This window comes from Clarias gariepinus, chromosome 21 (genome assembly GCF_024256425.1).
Source record: "Clarias gariepinus isolate MV-2021 ecotype Netherlands chromosome 21, CGAR_prim_01v2, whole genome shotgun sequence".
Taxonomy (NCBI): Eukaryota; Metazoa; Chordata; class Actinopteri; order Siluriformes; family Clariidae; genus Clarias; species Clarias gariepinus.
The window spans coordinates 8741227-8760554 of NC_071120.1; the positions used below are offsets into that span (position 1 = coordinate 8741227).

The 19328-nt window shown below is 41.6% G+C and overlaps 1 protein-coding gene across 3 annotated transcripts in view; it reads right to left on the reverse strand.

Moving 5' to 3' along the window:
- unc5db (unc-5 netrin receptor Db) overlaps positions 1–19328 on the reverse strand; it is a 175904-nt gene that overhangs the window by 75601 nt on the left and 80975 nt on the right. For all 3 annotated transcript variants that reach the window (XM_053480677.1, XM_053480676.1, XM_053480675.1), the window contains exon 2: positions 14673–14885. In XM_053480677.1, the coding sequence (XP_053336652.1) occupies positions 14673–14885 (213 nt within the window). The remainder of the gene's footprint in view (positions 1–14672; positions 14886–19328) is intronic.

Sequence of the window (19328 nt, forward strand, 5' to 3'; positions counted from 1 at the left end):
ACAAAGCAGACGGCTCGTGCTATCGGCCGTTTTATGGCTGCTATGGTCTCCGCGGAGAGGCACTTGTGGTTGAATCACAGGGGCATTAAGGAAAAGGATCGTGTATTCCTCCTCAATGCCCCATCTCGCCTCCTGGCCTACTTGGCGATGTCGTTAACTCGGTCGCCACTAGGTTCATGAGGCGAAGTTATATAACAAGCCTTCGGGAAATTCCTTCCCCGCCTTGCTCAAGAGTCGGGACTGTCGGCCACCCAGTCTTGACCGGGTCTGACTGTTGCGAGGCATGAAACACACAAGGAGAGTGTTTTTGAGCTGGGCACCCCCTCGCAAGATTGGGGTGCGTCACGCAATCCGCCCCAAAAGAGGTCAGACTGGCATATTGTCTTCACAAAGAAGCCCTGAGGTTCATGTGCCCAGGATCGTGGGGGGTGGCCCCCCAATCGGGAGAGGCACGCAGAATTCCTTTTAAAGAATAAAGTGTCCTCCCTGGCACCCCCAGGAGGTTGGTGTTCTTGCTCCGCCACCACTGGTGTTTCGGGCAACTCCAGTCTCCAATAAAATTGTTAGTTCTTCGGGTTTTTCCTGCCGTGTTTCAGGATGCCGAACATCTAACATCCACCCCGTTTAACCAAGCCGCTGAGCTTTGCCCCTTTCTGAGAAACTGGCAGCGTGGAAGCTACTGCCAAGTATATCTCCTTGGGCACTAAGCACTGTACAGAGAAACTACAGGATTCAGTTCTCACATCACTCTCCGCGTTTCAATGGCGTGGTCTCCACTTCCACGAAACCGGAAAGTGCAAGAGGAACGGGGGGCTGAGTCCAAATTTTTTAGATTTTGCAGGCTTTACCGCTATCTAAAAATAAATCAATGGAAATATTGCCACAACACAGGAGGTTCCTGAGGTTCGCTTTCGGGGGCGAAGCTTACCAGTATCGGGTCCTTCCATTTGGTCTAGCTTTTTCACCCGCACATACACAAAATACATGGATGTAGTTCTGGCTCTTACGACTCCCGAAGCATCCGTATTGAATTACATGACTGGCTGGCCCATTCTCAGTAGCTAGCGCTTCGACATCAGCATGTCGTTCTGGCTAATCATTGTTTCCTAGGATTGAGATCCAATGCCATGAAAGCATGCTCTTTCCTGCTTAGAGGACAACATTTTTGGGTGTCACATGGAATTTGAGCGTAAGCGGGCACAGCTGTCTCCCGCTCGTGTCGAATCCATTCTCAACACCGTCAAGGAAATCAAGCTAGACCAGAAAGTGACCATCACTTTCAGAGATCTTAGCTCTCATGGCACTGTATCCACGGTGACACCTTTGGACCTTCTGCACATGAGAGCATTTCAGTTGTGGCTAAGAACCAGGGGATTTTACTCTAGGGCCAATCCCCACTAAGGGCTACGCGCCAGGTGCTTCGTACCCTTCCTATGTGGTTCAGACCCCGGTTTCTGACTCTGGGTCCCACTCTAAGTTCGTCTTGTCGTCGCAGATGCTAACGACAGACGCTTCCCTCGTGGGCTGGGGTGCGGTCTTAAATGACCGTCCAGCCCAAGGGAGCTGGAGAGGCCATCTTTTTGCGCGGCACATCAATTGCCTCAAAATCATGGCTCTATTTCAGGCCCTAAAGCACTTTCTCCAGCAGTTGAGACTACCATGTCCTAGTGCGGGTGGACAACACTATGGCAGTCTCATATATTAATCGCCAGGGCGGACTGTGCTCGCGCCGCTAAATAGCTAGCGCACCAGATTCCTGTCCCTCAGGGCGATTTACATTCTGGGAAAATTTCATGTAGCATAGGTGGACCTCTTTGACTCGCAAGATCAGCAAATGTCCCCTTTACTACTCTCCGACTCTAAGTCAAGCTGGTCTTCCAGCCAGCGTAATTAAGACTATTCTAAGTACTAGGACTGCCTCCCCTCAAATAGAATGTATTTGAAAAGTTGGTGCATGACGAAGCAGGTAGACCCAGTCCACTGCTGAATTGTTTCAGTGCTGGAGTTTCTGCAGAAAAAATTTGTCCTCTGGCTTGTGCCCCTTGTTGAACCACTAGAGTCAGCGCCTCAGGTTTCTGACCCTTAAGATGGTTTTTCCAAATGGTGTTACCTCTCTAAGAGGAGCGGACAGCTATTGCCCTCTCCTATGAGGCGCGTGGGCTCACTTCGCCTCTAGGAATCAGGGCTCATTCAACCAGGGGAATCGCCTCATCAATTGCATTAGCAAGAGGTATTCCCTTGCAGCAAGTATGTGACACGGAGGGTTGGTCCTCTCCGCACACATTTGCCAACATGCATCCTATTGTTTTGAAGCCTTCTGTCCTCCGCCTTTACAGCTTCGGAGCAGGAGAGACTTCACTTACTGTGTCCAGTACGTGCTCTTCAGATTTACGTCCACCGCATTAGCCAGTGGCGTAAGTCAGGGCAGTTTTTACATGTTTTGAAGCCGCAAGCTACGTGAGAGATGCTATTGCCCTCTCCTATGAGGCGCGTTGGTTCACTTCGCCTCTAGGAATCAGGGTTCATTCAACCAGGGGAATCGCCTCATTAATTGCACTAGCAAGAGGTATTCCTTTGCAGCAAGTCTGTAATGCGGAGGGTTGGTCCTCTCCGCACACATTTGCCAATATGCATCCTATTGTTTTGAAGTCTTCTGTCCTCCGCCTTTACAGCTTCGGAGCAGGAGAGACTTCACTTACTGTGTCCAGTACGTGCTCTTCAGATTTATGTCCACCGCATTAGCCAGTGGCGTAAGTCAGAGCAGCTTTTACATGTTTTGAAGCCGCAAGCGGCGTGAGAGATGCTATTGCCCTCTCCTATGAGGCGCGTGGGCTCACTTCGCCTCTAGGAATCAGGGTTCATTCAACCAGGGGAATCGCCTCATCAATTGCACTAGCAAGAGGTATTCCCTTGCAGCAAGTCTGGGACGCGGAGGGTTGGTCCTCTCCGCACACATTTTCCAGTATGCATCCTATTGTTTATGAAGCCTTCTGTCCTCCGCGTTTACAGCTTCGGAGCAGGAAAGACTTCACCTACTTTGTCCAGTACGTGCTCTTTAGATTTACGTCCACCGCATCAGCTAGTGGCGTAAGTCAAAGCAGCTTTTACATGGTCTGGGGCCGCAACAGGGGGTGGCCCCCACTACATTGGGCTATTGCCCTCTCCTATGAGGCGCGTGGGCTCACTTCGCCTCTAGGAATCAGGGTTCATTCAACCAGGGGGATCGCCTCATCTATTGCACTAGCAAGAAGTATTCCCCTGCAGCAAGTGTGTGACACGGAGGGTTGTCCTTTCCGCACACATTTGTTAGATTTTATAATCTGGATGATCATGCCACTCCGGGCTCACAGGTCCTCGAGTCAGCTTCCAGATATAGTTCTGAGACCTTTTCGGCCTTGTGCGCACACGCCACACAACCTTGGGGTCCAGACACTTGCAGTGCGGCGGCGTTGGTATTCTCGTTCCCATAGCGTTTTCACGCAGCATCGAGTGTAGCCTTTGAAAGGGAACGTCTCGGGTTACTTTGCTGTAACCCTGTTCCCTGAAAAGGCGGGAACGAAATGCTGCGTCCCAATGCCGCACTGCCTACGTGACCGGACGTCCGTTCAGACAAATCAATCTGAGGAATGTTTCCGGTTCACTCCTATTTATAACCTGCAGGTGCGTCTCATCAGATGACGTCACCCGACCGAGGTTATATAAGCCAAAATTTGGCGTGTTTGATACACACATGCTTCACAACCGGCAACATGACAAGATGTTTCCCATAGCGTTTTCACGCAGCATCTCGTTCCCGCCTTTTTAGGGAACAGGGTTACAGCAAAGTAACCCGAGACGTTATTGGTCACACTGTATATCCTGATATAATGATACACAGACTCCCGCAAGTCGTACTGCATGCTCTTTTTTTGGTATTTAGAAAATTATTATAATTTTTTTGGCTGTCTGGGTCTTGTTTTTGTTGGTCTTGCATACTTTGATCTGGTTTAATTCTTGGTACTGACCAGGAATGACAGGATTTCTCTTGACCACAACCAAGTTCTCTTCACTAGTGAAAGTAAGAACATTTCCATACACATTCAATGTGATGAGAACTTAAAAGATTGGGACCCAACATCTATGTGACCATAAGAAAACCACTTATTGGTGAGACTAATCAGAAAAAAAAGTCTTTAGTTTGTCAGGAAGCATACAGAATGGACAATGGAGGGGTCATGTGGTCTGATTAAGCCTATTCCAGAGTGATGGGTGTGTCAGGGTAAGAAGGGAAGCACATAAAGCGATGCACGCATCAGGCATAGTGTCTACTGTACAAGCCTCTGGAGGCAGTGTTATGATCTAGGGTTACTTCAGTTGCTCAGGTCTATACTCAGCAACGTTATACGGCACTAAAATGAAGTCAGCCGATGACCTGAACGTGGTAAATGAAGAAGTTATCACTTCTATGGAGTCCCCCCCATGTTGCCATGGTCATATTCCAGGACTCAGATTGTGAAAGAGTGGTTCTGGGATCATGAGGAATGATTTTCACACATGATCTGGCCACCCCATTGTGTTGATTTAAGATTTAATTAAATCTTGAGTTTGTGACTTTTTTGACCTGCCAGTATATAGAGAGTACATATATACTGTACAGTATATACATGTAAATGAGAATTAGAATTTAGAAAAGCTGATCTTTTCGACTTTCATTTATCTCAGCTTTTTTTTTTAAATGAAAACTTGCTGTGTGAAAAGCCATAATTTAAATTTCGACTGCCAGAAAACAAACAAAAAACCCCCCACACACACTTTGTGAGAGCTTGTAGATTAAAAGATGTTTAATTCATTTTCACATATTGTACTCCGCTTAGTGGAGTAATTCTTTTAATAACATCTTCCCTTGAGAGTCTGTGAGATTGCTTTATGCGGTGAATCTAAATCATTCTCCCTGGGGGGAGATGGGGGGAGGGAAGGCTTTCTGGTTTGCAGTTGCTTCTGAGTCCTCGGTACGAACACAATGAATTAAAGCACCGCAGACCAATGCATGGCTGCTCGCTTATGTCCATTCGTTGGGAAGATCCTAAAGCCGTACCGATCCGTTCTCATTATCAGCTGTGATTAGGGAGTTTAACCAAGGAAATGTGCACTCTACTCGTGCTCTCCATGGCCGAGGGTAAATGAGGCAGCGTGTGTGGTGCCGAAGGGCACAAGACAGCGCTCTTATGTTTGTTAAGGCATCAGGAAGCAAGTGTTTTTCATTTCCTTAATAAGTTTTGTTATGATAATTACAACAGGCCATATGGTGTTCATTTCTTTTAGCATACAGTATCCGAGGCTATATTTTTATTATGGAGAAAAAACAGATAGACTCGGAGAACCATTGATGGCAGGACATTCTATGGCTAATCAAAGAAACTTGTTAATGAGCACCTTTAATAAGGCCAGTGTGCTAAGGCATTGTGCGAAGACAGATCAGACGGAGGGAAAGCGAGAGGCCCTCAAGTGTCATCAAAGTCTCTCACAGTGTGTATTTAATCCCTCAAGTTTGTTAGATGTAACCTGAAGCTTTATTTTCCGGCAGAATACTAGGAAATCTAGGAGATAGACATATCCTTGAAATACTAGGAGATTAATTGTATGAATTATTGCGCTTGAAACAGTCAAAGCTGCACTGTCAGGGAAAAACAACAAAAACAATTTACTGATTACGTTCTACAAATTATGTACCAGATACTTCTTTATATTTTATAGCATTTCTCTTTATTTCTAACGTTAATCTGTTGCTAAAAATACAAAGTCTCACTGCACTGTAATTATAGCCAATCCATGTCTTTCTTGAAGTCTACCACAAGCTTCTGCTGTAACTTTTAAGCCGTGTTCCTGCAAAGTTCCTCTACTTCTCTGTATCTCTAGACTTTAGCGGTTTGAACTCAGCCTGTCTGCTTTCATTCGGATTATGGATTAGTTCGAGTCTGCCTCTAGCTGCCTGTTGTTTGACCCTTGCTAACCAATGCTGATTCTTGGATCAGCCCAAAGTAAAGCTGTGCTCATGCCTTCTCCTGCCTCTGGCTATCTTGTACTACATTTAATCCATCCTGTAACTTCTGAATGCATTTGGCAGGATGGGTGAGAATAAAAGATCCCTTAAATATTTAGAATGAGGGATAAGACAAAGGGATAAAGCCTTGAGGTGATGTGGAAGAAGGTGGAGACATGGATGTAAAAGGGTGGGGTTAAGAGGAAAAGAAATATAGTAAAGAAAGAAGGAATGGGAAGCCAAGCTGAGGATGAAGAGGGTTGAAGTGGTTAAGGAAGATGGTTAAGATAAGGAGTTGGAGTGTTGAGGTAAGGAGCAAAGAAAGGTTTAAAGTGAGAATTAGGAAGGTATAATGTGGAAGAGGGAAAGAAGGTCAGGAGGAGAAGGTTAACCAGATGAGAAAGAGGTTTACAGTATAATGATAAGGGAGAAGAACAAGAAGGTAAAGACATTTGGTAAAAAGAATAATGGTTAAGATGTGAGGGTATAGGGTTCTGATAGTGAAGACAACAAATGTAAGAAGACAGAAGATGAAAATAATATGGAGTGTTCAGTGGAGACAAAGTATTAAAATGAGGTTTAAGATGAGCTAAGATAACAAGGTTGTAGTTTATTGAAGAGTTGAAGTGTTAGGATGATGTGGTAATGGGGATAAGATAAGAAGGCAGAGTTAGAAGGTATAGGCGAGGTGGTAGCGGGTTAGACGTGGAGGTAGAGGGTTTAGACGAGGTGGTAGAGTATTGAAATGAGGCAACAAAAGGAACTAGCGCATTTAGACAAAAAGTAAGGACACGGATAATATGGGAGAGAGTTAATCCGAGGGTAGAATGGTAATATTGTGAGGTAGTTAGGTTTGATGATGAGGTAGAGGGTTAACATGCGGAGGAAGAGCATGTAGATTATGAAGAGCATGGTGGCTTCGTGGTTAGCACTGTCGCCTTGCACAACCAAGTCCTGGGTTCGATTCCCACATCGGGTTTGTGTGCCACGTTTGATTCCCACGTCAGGTTTGACGTGTATGTTCTTAGGTTCTCCGGTTTCCTTCCACAGTCCAAAGACATGCAAATTAGGCTTACTGCCGTTTCCAAACTGCCTGTAGTGTGAGAATGTGGACCAGAGGTCGTACAAGATGGGAATAAATACAATAGTCATGATTTCCCTAGTTGGGACCATGGTCCCTAGTTGGACTACAGAGGATCCTGGATGGATGGAAAGATGATGAAGTACATGGGTTACATTACCCATAGTGTTTAGATAAGAAGGCTAAGGGTTAAAGTGGAAAGGTAGAAGATTCATGTAGAGGGTTAAGAAGATAAGGAGGTGAAATATTAAAAAGGAGTAGGGTTTGGATGAGAAGAGGCAAAGGGTCAAGGTGACAGGATAGAGAAGTAAATTTGGTTTAGTGAGGACGTAGAAGTTAAACTGAAGAGCCTAAGTTTTTAACGTAAGGAGACAGCCAGTTGGATGAGAAGATGGAGTTTTTCATTCATAAATTTATAAATCTAAAACAATTCGAATTTATCATTTCTTTAAAGTTTCCTAGCATTAGTAAATTTTCCTAGCAGCGTTAAATATCTCACATTTATGTGTAAACGTTTAATCTTTTGTAATACACTTTGCGATGCGCATTCCCCGCTATTTTATCACAAATGAAAGGTGCTATATAAACACAGTTTATTGGTGTTTTATTCACGGGGCTCTGCGGGTCCATGAGCTACACGTATGCTTCTCAGCTGTCATTTATCAGTAAGAGATGATGACAGAGGCACAACAAGAGGCACTGCAGCTGCTTCCCTCACCCGCTTTCAGACTTCTCTACGCAAACAAAACTATGATAAATAGCTTCCGGGACGGCGATTGCTCACAGCGTGATTATGCCTGGCAACAATCATCGGGAAGAGCTTTGACACAAGCCAGGAACAACTCATGACTGCAAACTCACATGAACGAGAGTGAAAAAAAGAGGTAGAACATGATAAAGTAAATGGTAGTTGCTGCATAAAGCAGTTTTTTTTAATCTTTTTTTTTCCTAAAAAGCAATCAAGACAAAAATTTTTAATATATATATATATATATATATATATATATATATATTTTTTTTTTAGTTTATTCAGTAAAACAGATGCTGTTTAGACTTGACTGCGGCCTGTGATCACGACAAACAAGTGTAAGCTCTCATGACAGCTGCTGATTTTGGCCTGCTACTTTGTAGTTATCCTGCTAAAACACATTAGAGGCCAGTGTGCACATTGGGAATCTTGTAAAGTAGGTCAGGCATGCACGAGTGACAGGAAAAGTTTGTGGCCCTTGAATAGTTACATTTTTAGTAAACATAAAAATAAAAACTTTCGCAGTTACGTCTGTATGAGCGACTGACACTGGAGACTCCTTCCAGGAATCTTTCTCATTTCTTTGAAGGAAACCCCACTATTTTTCAATTAACCTTCATAACCCGGTTGACGTTTGAACCTGTTTTCAGTGTTTATTCTCCACTTGCACTGAACAAGCAACTTCGTGACTTCAGTCTCAGACTTTGCTGAAGTGCCTTAAGTGTGTGTTTTATTAACCACTCGACGATTTTGTACATTACGACCTCTTCTGTGAGTGTTCTGCCCTACAGTAGGTCTCTGTCTGTGTCTCCTTTAAACACCACTGAAACTAAATAGAAATGTGGACTAATTATATATAAAGTCACGAATTCGGCGAAGGAGATGTAATATATAATGCGGTCTATGCACTTGATTTATTCTGCTAGCGCTATTTTCGTCGACTAAAACGATCCACCTGTATCAGATATACAAACTCACATCACTTGTTAACAAACCTCGTTATTTCCAGCAATGGGAGGTAAAGCTGGACAGTGTTGGATTTTTTTTCTGACCTCGGGCATTTTAAACTAGTGTTTTCTTTTACTAATAGACCCTCATTCCTTCGCGCACACACACACACACACACACACACACACACACAGCTCTCATCATTTAGAACAGTTGAAACTACAGTGTATATCAAGTATAAATCTTCAGTACTTTGTATTCAGCTTGTGTCACGTCTTGCTGTCTGAGCTGTATATTTAATCATCGAGCTCGTTAAGTAACGTCATTTATCTTTCAATTACTGCAGAAATTCTGCCTTCTGATCGGTCAGAATCAATATCTAAAGACTGCAGTCATAGAATCTGCCAGCAGTGCAGCCGGACATCTGTACTTATGGTAATGGACCTGTTAATAAAATAAATGTTATAAATGCAGAAATGTTATTTTTATTGAGAAAAAAAAACACAATTCTTATAAAATATTCTCAAAAAATAATTGTCTTGTTTAAAAAAAAAATACAAAATAAATTATTTAATTATTTATAAACAGAGCTTTATTTGAGTTCATACAGTTATTTGTATAAATAATATTTTTCAGTTACTATTTATTTATTCATTATTTATGTAATAGTAGTAATAATAATAATAATAATAATAATAATAATAATAATAATAAATAACACATTTACTATATACTGTACAATAAGTATTTTATTATATTATTTGTAAAATATATCTAATGAAATGTATTATAGATAAATAGATTTTCATATAAAAATATATGAAAATATAATTTAATATAAAAATCTTAAATTAAAGAAAGAATTTATGACTTCAAATTATTTATAATATTTAATATTATAATATTTATTAATAATAAAAAAAAACTGAACGTGAAAGTACTCAGCGTTAAAGACCTTCAACCTAAAGCATGTGGCAACTTTTCGGCACCGAACCACACGTCCATCGGTCGCCTCGCTTGCTGTTTTAATGCCTCTTTAACTAGCAGACAGCTCTGAGATTGATTCTGTCTAATCACAGCGCTCAGTCTGAATTATAGATGAGGAACCTGACCTCCTCCTCGCAGAAAAAAAAAGAAAAATCAATTATTGATAGCCACGTGCGTGCTAATCCAGGCGTAGGAACGAGCGCTCTTATCAGTAATGGTGCCTTTTGAGATCGAACTGGCGGCGAAACATTAATCCCAGATTAGAGTCTCACGCCAATAACATGAGAGTTGATGCTCAATTATTTAAACTCCAGTCACATGACTGACACAGCATCGTCTCATTAGTGGGTTATTACGGTAATAAACAGACGTATTAATAGCCACTATAATAATTCAGGAGTCAGAATGATGACCTGCAGGTAGAGGAGTTATGGCGAATTAGTTTCAGAATAAATTGGGAAATATACCTAATAGATATCAGCATTATCTTAACATAAAAAAAAAACTTAACATTAGAACTAAAATGGCATGCCAGTAATAAAAATAAAATAAATCTGACCTAAAAAAAAAGTAAAAAATCTTCAACAAGGTTTAATTTCCTGCTCAGAGTGAAGCTTGAGGCAGAAATGTGAGAAACATACTGTACACTCTCCTGATTGGTTAATCTTATTTCCAGCCAACAATTATAATGAAACTAAATAAGTGGAGCATGTTAATTTGAGATTTAAGACTGGGACAGTTATGAACCACGAAGGAATCATAATAACGTTGCTACCGAACAATTACTTCACAAACAATATCATGTAACACATACAGTACAGGAAAACAAATATATCCCCATTAAAAGGAATACTATCAAGAACAGTAAACTCTACTTAATGAAACAAAGGAAATGTTTGGTTCGCCGAGCCTTCGCTTAAAATTGAGTCTCAGGTACAATTTGTGCAGTTTTATAAGGAAATTATCTGCTCAGTTTTTGCTGCTCATCCTGCAGTACCAGCCACGGTCCTTCTGAGGACTCCGTCACGCCTGCTTCTTTTTAACGCATGCAAAGCCAAGGAGCTTTCTTATTGTTTTTTTTTTTTTTTTTTTGGCTGAAAAGTGGCCTTTTACATAATGTACTGCTTTCTTTTCTGGCCTAAAGATATTATAACACGCAAAAAAATTATCAAACAAACAAACAAACAAAAAATGTCTACCAGTCAGATGTTTGGACACGCTTCTAATTCCATGGTCTTTCCTGACTTTTATTTCTTTATACATTGTAAAACATCCAAAATATGCAAATGCACTTGACAAAACTTTTCTTGCAGGAACTATTTCAGAACAGCTCACTTACATGTCTTAAAATAAAAACTGACTGTCGTTGCTGTTACTTAATCACATATCCATATGTGTTATTTAACACACACACACATATGTATGTATGATGTGTATGAATTTTAAACAGCGTATAGTATGAGGGTGCTAAATCACAGATACACATACAGATGACTGCTATTTTTACATCGTATACTGATCTTCTTAACAAAGATAACACCATTCTATGATTGTTGCTTGATTATTATCTTCCTTTTTATGTGCATGTGTGTGTGTGTGTGTGTGTATAGGTGAGTGCTGCTGCTGAAACAGAATCCGAAATAAGAATAGAAGTTGTAATGGGAATCTATTTTAGCTAAGGCTTACTGCTACGGCAGCGGCACCGTTCCATTCCTTTCATGCTCACTTTGCTGATTTTCCAGCCCAGGAAACAGTTTGAAATGGTTGATTTCGGCTAAGATTGCCAAGCTCGCCTCCTCTTCACTCTGTCACCTGGGTAATTGGCGCTTATCCCGCGTCTCTGGACCGTTCCTGCCTCTCCTGCATTAGGCTCAAGGGCATTCGCCGGTCGCTTTATCAGCACCCGAGCCTCGTCCGGGGGCGCGGGTAAATAAGAGATCATATCAGCAGCATTGAGGGCCGCTGTCCTAATCGATAAAGTGCAGTCCTTTGCAGATCCGGAGCCGCGATTACGAGGCCTCGCTCTAATCCAATCCCGGTAGTATTTGTCGTCCATTACGGCACTGCTATAAAAAGACGACATTATCGGAGCTTATGAGTTTAGCTCCGATATAAAGTCCGTTCGTTCCAAAGCTTTTCGTCGCCTAGGCAACATCTGGGGGACAAACTGTTGAGCAAATTACTGGGGTTTATTATAGAACTCTATAGTAACAAAAACACATGAACAAAATTTTGTTGAAAAAGAATGGACCAAAAACAAAATAAAACCTTTTGCAGCGAGTGTAGTCGCAAACCGATGAGAATCATCTTAGACTGTCGATTGCTTCATTTAGCATTATGCTAATTTAAATCTCTCTTGTTTAATCCCATTGTTTTACATGCTTTGGAGCAAAAATACCCATTATGCAGGATTCTTAATGGGAAAACAAAACTCATGCAGAGATGCTAACGAGTAGCTAACAAACTTTTCCTTCTTTTTTTTCTGCATTATTTTTGTTCATAAAAAAGTTGTTCCTCACAGGCGAGCTGAAAACTAAAGAGGACTAACACTTTTTTGTCGTTATCGAACCGACAATAATCTTAAAATCTAAATAATGACCTCGGACAAACAATCACAGTAAGTGCATCTTCAAGCCAGACTTGGATATATGACTGAAAGTCAGCTTCCTTCTTCTCTTTGCTACTCATGGCGCATTTCAGGCAGTGTGCATCCCTGCAGGATAGTGATGGGTCGTTCATGAACGATTCGTTCTTTTTGAACGTGACTCAGAAGAACGAGTAGTCTCAGAGAGTGATTTGTTTGTTTTCTACAGGGCGCACATGCGCAAAGCATCGCAAAATCTCCGTAGGTTATGTATAGAAAACAGAAAGAAATGAGCGGTTCTCATGAGTCTTTTGGTCCGAGTCGTTCGTTCTTTTGTCACGTGACTCTCATAGACGCTAACAGCGGAAAGGAATGAACGATTCAGACCAGAAGATGTGAGAGGTGAGCTGCTCATTCTGTTTATCATTATAAGTCCTTAGCTGCATTGTAATATTTGTATTACTGGAACTAGAAACAAAATTTGTTTTTCTGGGTTTGTTTATTTAAAATGTAACATTTTATTTTATTATTTTATTTCTGATCAAAAAAACAAAATTAAATAAATTACTCAAAAAAAAAAATTTTCATTTTAATAAACGAGATTCAAAGAACCGAGTCACTAAAATGATCCAAACGTCCCATCACTACTGAAGGGAACTCTGTGGCAGGGGCAGAGCTAAGCGGTGGCCCAGGCTGGTCACACCCATCACAGTCTAAAGTCCAGTGCAAGATTTGCGTGACTGGATTTTGGTCAGTCTTTGTCAATCACATGCGTCTGTGTCTCTGTGGCACAGGGCTGAACCGAATGGAAGGCCAGCAGGTATATGACCCACTCACTCATATACACTGGCACCAGGTACATATGAATATATTGAGAAGCGTAGTCGGGGTGACTTATTATTCCCTTTCTTGTTTCTCCAGTTCTCGAGCTGGAAGCAGCAGTCTAGCCAAGGCTTACAGAGATTCCAAGGACAGTCACGTGGGATGGCAAAGAAGAAACTCTTAGGCTTCATTCTCATCACACGTGGATTGAATACTCTCAGCGCAAGGACGCTGTGTATTGTTTTGCCCGCAGGCACTTTGGCCTTCCAAACGCTGAAGAGGTTTTTTCTTCAGATATGTATGTAAGCTATAAAAACTGTGAGAACGTTTTGTTCTGAGATGGATTGTATGCTTTCTGAAAAGTTTGTTTGACGTGAGAGTTTCGCATAGTATGTAATGATCGCATGTAATCGTATTATATGGGTATTTCAATTTTAAACGACTTCAAAATCTTGATTGAGTAATGGTTAACGTAATCGTCCTCATGGTGTCCAAAACGAAATCAGGGAGACATCGGTTTCTGTGCCAGCCCGATGGGAGTAATAGTCTCAGCTTGGCCGTGTGTAAAAAGAATTGTCTGCTGCTGGTCCGTGCACATCAGAACACCAGCGGCTTATTGGGTTGAATCAAAGGAGCTGCCAGATTTGTTTTTCTTTTTTCTTCAACAGCGCACCTGACAAGACAAACTGGATCAGAGCACGCAAAACTAATCTGAATCACAGCTAAAGAGCGGATTGTGACATTTACAAAGAAATAAAGTGAACAGACGCCTGCTGATAACCGCCTGCTGCGACGACTTAAATACCTCCGAAAGGAGTGGATTTCTTTCCGTCGAACCGCGTCGAACAGTAGGTTGGCGTCATCACCTCTGTGCCTCGAACTAGTCTGAAGTTCCTGTGATTTTTACGACGCTCGCACAGAGGGCACGGTGCGAATGTGATCAGCTGAAACAGCTGGCTGATCTGAACCGCTGTCACAGGCTGTCGTAATATAAACTGCAAAAGGAGCTGAACTGTTTAATGAGGTGAGACAAATACGAAGGATATTTGGATTTTGTAATACATAAATGAAAAGATGTCATCATGAAAATTCTGTAGATAGCAACACTAATATCAGGCTTGAAAGACAGAAATATGGTTTAATGTGTTTAGTAAAATAAAATCAGCATTATTACTATGTAAATGAAAGTGTTTTTGGAAATGATGACTCTTAAATATTGGCGATTTGCTCAATTGTTGTTCAAAAAGCTTGCTGGAATGGTGCACTTAATAATAAAGAACAAAGAACCGTGCCACCTTTTTATGAAAGGCTTTAACCACAAAAAGTGTACCCATTTCGTGCCATGGAAATGACAAAAAAAAGTTTGTACAAAGGTTTATATATGACCACCTTTACTGGTTCAGGCCACGCCCACCTAACAGACATGTCTATCATGTTCGTCTCCTCAGAAATGGAATGGAATGGAAGCAGCGTGGCTCCTTACCCGTGTTCTGGTCCATATATTCCTGGACCGTGTGCTGGTTCTGGTGAACCCATTCCCCGTTGCACTTGAAGAAGATCTGCAGGGCGGGAGTGGCACGGCACCGCAACCGGATGGGGTTGCTCTTGATGATGTAGGCGTCTTCTGGCTCCTGCCGGAAGTGCGGCAACGTCCCGCCGACGGAGGACGAATCGGATACGGCGTCTCCTGCGGTGCCTGAGGAAACGCAATAATTAAGAATGATTTGATTAACCTGACTCTGTCCATGTAGGGCTGTCTCAATACTTGGGATGTAATTATTGACGGATTAGGAGTAATGGCTTGAAGACGTCGTGTGAGTCTGATCAGCAGCTCTAGAGACCCATTGAGTGGTTATTAAATACAGGAGTAATCAATGTCTTCCATAGAGCCATAAAAAGCACAACAGGTTGCGTGTTAGCCACTCACACAGGATGTGTTTATCTATTATTATAACCTGGACACAGATTGGATCATGTTTTATGAGTCATAAATGCGGAAATCCATGTACAGGGATTGTAGAGTCACACCATGTTTTGCTTTGAATGCAGGCATGCATATGTTCACACGTTGTTCACATTTGCCTACAAGCATGCATCGCTTCACAAATGATAGCAGACATTTTCCTTCTAATTACCCTTAAAAAAAAACTAAAAAGAAAAAAAAAAATCCCACATGCTGACTTTTTCCACTTTAATAAATATGTTCATTTCCCTTAGGACCAAAGTGGCATTGATTTTTTTTTTTTTCCTTTAACAGGCCACAAAATGGAGAGCAATTGGAAGCTTTATTTTTCGCCCTCCGAATTCGGAAATGGCCCCCTCCAGGCAGGGGACTGATGAAGTGGCAAAAAAAAAAAAAAATGGAAAGAAAAGGGAAAAAGAAAGCAAGAAATAGATGGGCTCTAATGTATCTCATCACGGTGAAGAACCTTCCTTCCTGGTATCGAGTTTCTGAATGTACAAGCAATCGACGGCAGGTTATTGTCTTTGGGTCACGCAGAAATATAATCGGGAAGAAAAAGGGAGGACAGGAGAGTAGGTGAGGAAAAGAGAAGAGAGAGAGAGAGAGAGAGAGAGAGAGAAGCTCATTCCGAAGACAGTAGATGAGATTTTTGGCAAAACAGCTTAGCCACTCGAACATCGAATCTCTTCCAATCTCGCCATTTCTCTGGAGGCCAGAACAACATTGAACAAGATGGTTGTGTAGCGCATCATCCAGGGGATTTGTGCTGAAATAAATAAAATATAAAATAAAGTCCAGCCATCGATGACAGTCACAGAACACCTGATAGAAACAAGAACGAAGACAAAGTGGAGAAAAAACACGCCTGAAATACTCCATAATTATCTTTGGCTCATAATATACGATCACATGACTGTACATGGCTGTGATTTAGATAAAAACGTGACACAAGTCAGGTTAAACACGTGACTTTACGAGGTCTGTTTCAAAATTTGCTACACATTAGATGTTGTAGATAAAGTATAAGATAAAATATAATTTGCGTAACTAAGTATGATCGGTTTAGAATCTTGCTCAACATTTAATAGCTCACATCCCTGCTTTCTTCCTCTTCATTGGTCTCACAAGTTACACTCGGTTTACTCTAAACCTTTAAAGCCGGCGTGTGACACAGAACCCGTAGAACCCACCACCTCAGAAAGCCTTAACCTTTAGTTGATCGCAGCATGCTGTAATCCACCGCTGCGCTGGCCTCGTCTCACGCTGCGCATTCTGTCCCTCCGACCCACCATTGATCTTTTAAAAGTGATTCACCTCGACTTGTCCTAATGAACACGCACACACAGCTTGGTGCGTCGAGGCCACGCTCCAGATCCACGCTTGCTCAGTTACTGCCCAGTGGGAAACATCAAACCGCTTGACGTACACACACACACACACGCGAGCGACACGCTGCAGGCCGTGACGGACTGAAAGCAATTTTTTAATCAGTGGCTCCTTTCAAGCACGGGTTCTTCTGCTATTCTGGCAAAAAAACTTCAGTAAAGACCTGTCAGTCCACCACCCGGAGAGATCTATTTGATTCCTGAAAGCCGACAAGCCGAGTGATGGATGGCGAGATCTGCATTACTGACGAGCGTCTTCTCAGCAGGCCACTGAAATGTGCTATATTTTTTGAAAAGTATGATCTTCCTGCGTCTAACCAAGCTTTAAAAAATAAATAAATAAAAAAGAATTCACATGGGATAAACAACTGCTTTTTAAATTTATCTACATTCCAGGATTATCATCATCCTCATCATCATCATCATAGTCAAACAGTGTCGCCTGTGCATCAGCTGACGCTCCAACATGGATAATAATGGATCTAATAGAAAAGCTCTAACTCTGCTCTGAATAATTCAACATGTAAACATTATTCATTCTCATTTGCATCTGTGAATTGTCGCACAGAGCATCTTTTTTTTTTTTAGTGGCTTATGGAGAACATAACCTCACAATCCAGTTGGACAAAGGCTCTCATGGCAGCAATCACAGCAGCGTGGGCACGGTTTACGTCCTACTCACTTATAATTATTTATTTCCCAGTGTATTTGTGAGAACACTGGATGGCGTCCATTTTAACACATTTCTCAGACACAGTTTTGGAAACAGATCTGCAGAGTCCTGGTTCCCCAACAACAACAACAACAACAAAAAAACCCTCCCCAAATTATTTTCCCCTCATCTACACTGAGGCGGTTTACTTGATGAAATTGTTCTTTGTGCTGTTGCTGTTCCGCCTCCACAGAAAGCAGCATTTCTGATTCTCCCTTGTCATTTTTCTTTTCTTTTTTTTTGGAAGCGCTCGAAAACCACCAGTGAAATGATTGCATGGGAGGAGACACGGGATGCTTGACAATGCTGAATGATGATGACTGTAATGATCTGACAAATAAGGAACACTCCCGCACGGCTTATGGGGTCTTTTTTTTCCTGGATTTCCCCCACTGAGGACTTATAAATCACTGTTACAAAGCACAGCACGTTGCTTTAAATTAGACATTAAAACTGCAGATTGTCCTGAAGCGGTTTTTAGCCTACTGGGGTTTCCCTGGAAATGCAGAAAGCTTTTGTAGGAAATATATTAAAATGAGAAATATCCATAATGTATTTGTGTATTTATTCATATTCTTATATTTAGGTTTGTGCTTTCTCCTTTTCTCATGGCCAAGCCTCACATTTTCAAATAATTGTTGCATATAGAATGTACAGACTACACATTAAATATTGTGTAGTAAAGACCAGTGTTGGGTGTAATGCGTTACAAAGTAACGTTAGAGTACCTGGATTACTTTTTTGAGTAATCTCGAGTAATCTAACGCATTTGGTCCATACTTTAAGTACTATTTGGTTACTTATTCGAAAATGTAATCCGTTATTCAGACAATTTATGTAATCCGTGAGCCAGACAGCAGTAACCTTTATCTCCTATAAATCCGTTAGTGTGTGTGTGAAAGTCGTCCTACAAGCCCCACCCCCCGCAGTGAATTATGATGAACCGTACTTACAGTCACCGTGCAAAACTGCGTAGGGGAGAAAGGGGTCTTCTCAGTCGCACCATGCCTAGGCCAGTCAAGACCACGCCCAAAAAGGGCTCGAAGAAAGCTGTGTGAATTTCCCCATGAAAATGAATAAAGTATCTATCGATCTATCTATCTATCTATCTATCTATCTATCTATCTATCTAACATTATGAGAGATGATGTTAAAATAATTATAAAGGTCTTGGCTAAAACAACATACTGTACATGAGGAATCACAAAGGAGTTTTCATTTTCTGCAATGCTGTAATGTAACTGATTACTTTTTAATGACAGTAATTTTGTAATGTAATTAGTTTCTTTAAAAATTATTGTCTCCCAACACAGGTAAAGACTATACACCGATCCGTTTTAACACTAAAACCACTTGCCTAATCTTGTCTAGCTCCCCTTTCTGGTCCAAAAGATCTCTGACCCGTCAACACCTGGACTCCACAATGAAGCTGTGCTGTGCGATCCGGCACCAAGACGTAAGCAGCAAATCATTTCAGCCCCAGTTGTAAGGTGGAGCCTCCATTAATCAAAGTATGTCCAGCACTTAGTCTTAGTTACTGATGAAGTCCTCGAACCCCTTCCTGAACAATGTTTTCAGTGTGTCAAGGTGCATTATCCTGCTGAATGTGCCACTGCCAACAGCGAATACCATTCCCATAAAAGTGTGAACGGTTAAACCTTGAATTGCAAGCATAATTCGTTCTGGAAGTGGGCTTGTATATCAAATCACTCATATATCAAAGCAAATGTCCCCCTATAAGAAATAATGGAAAGTCAGCTTCCATTTCGTTCCACAACCCAAAAATATTCATATAAAAATAATGAATACAAAATATAAAGTAAAAATAAAACAAATTAACCTGCACTTTACCTTTGATAATAATGGTAGTTGGATTAAACCGAGAGAGAGGAGAAGGAGGGGGGCTACTGTGTAGTACCACTTTTACTCACACACACAAACACTCACACACTAACAGATTCACTGCCAACTACTGTAAACTACATTAACAAGGAACCTCTCTAATGACGCTTGCTTTTGCCTCCCTTTGAGAATTTCGCGGAAATGTGACATCGCATTGTCTTTAAACAGATTGATCTC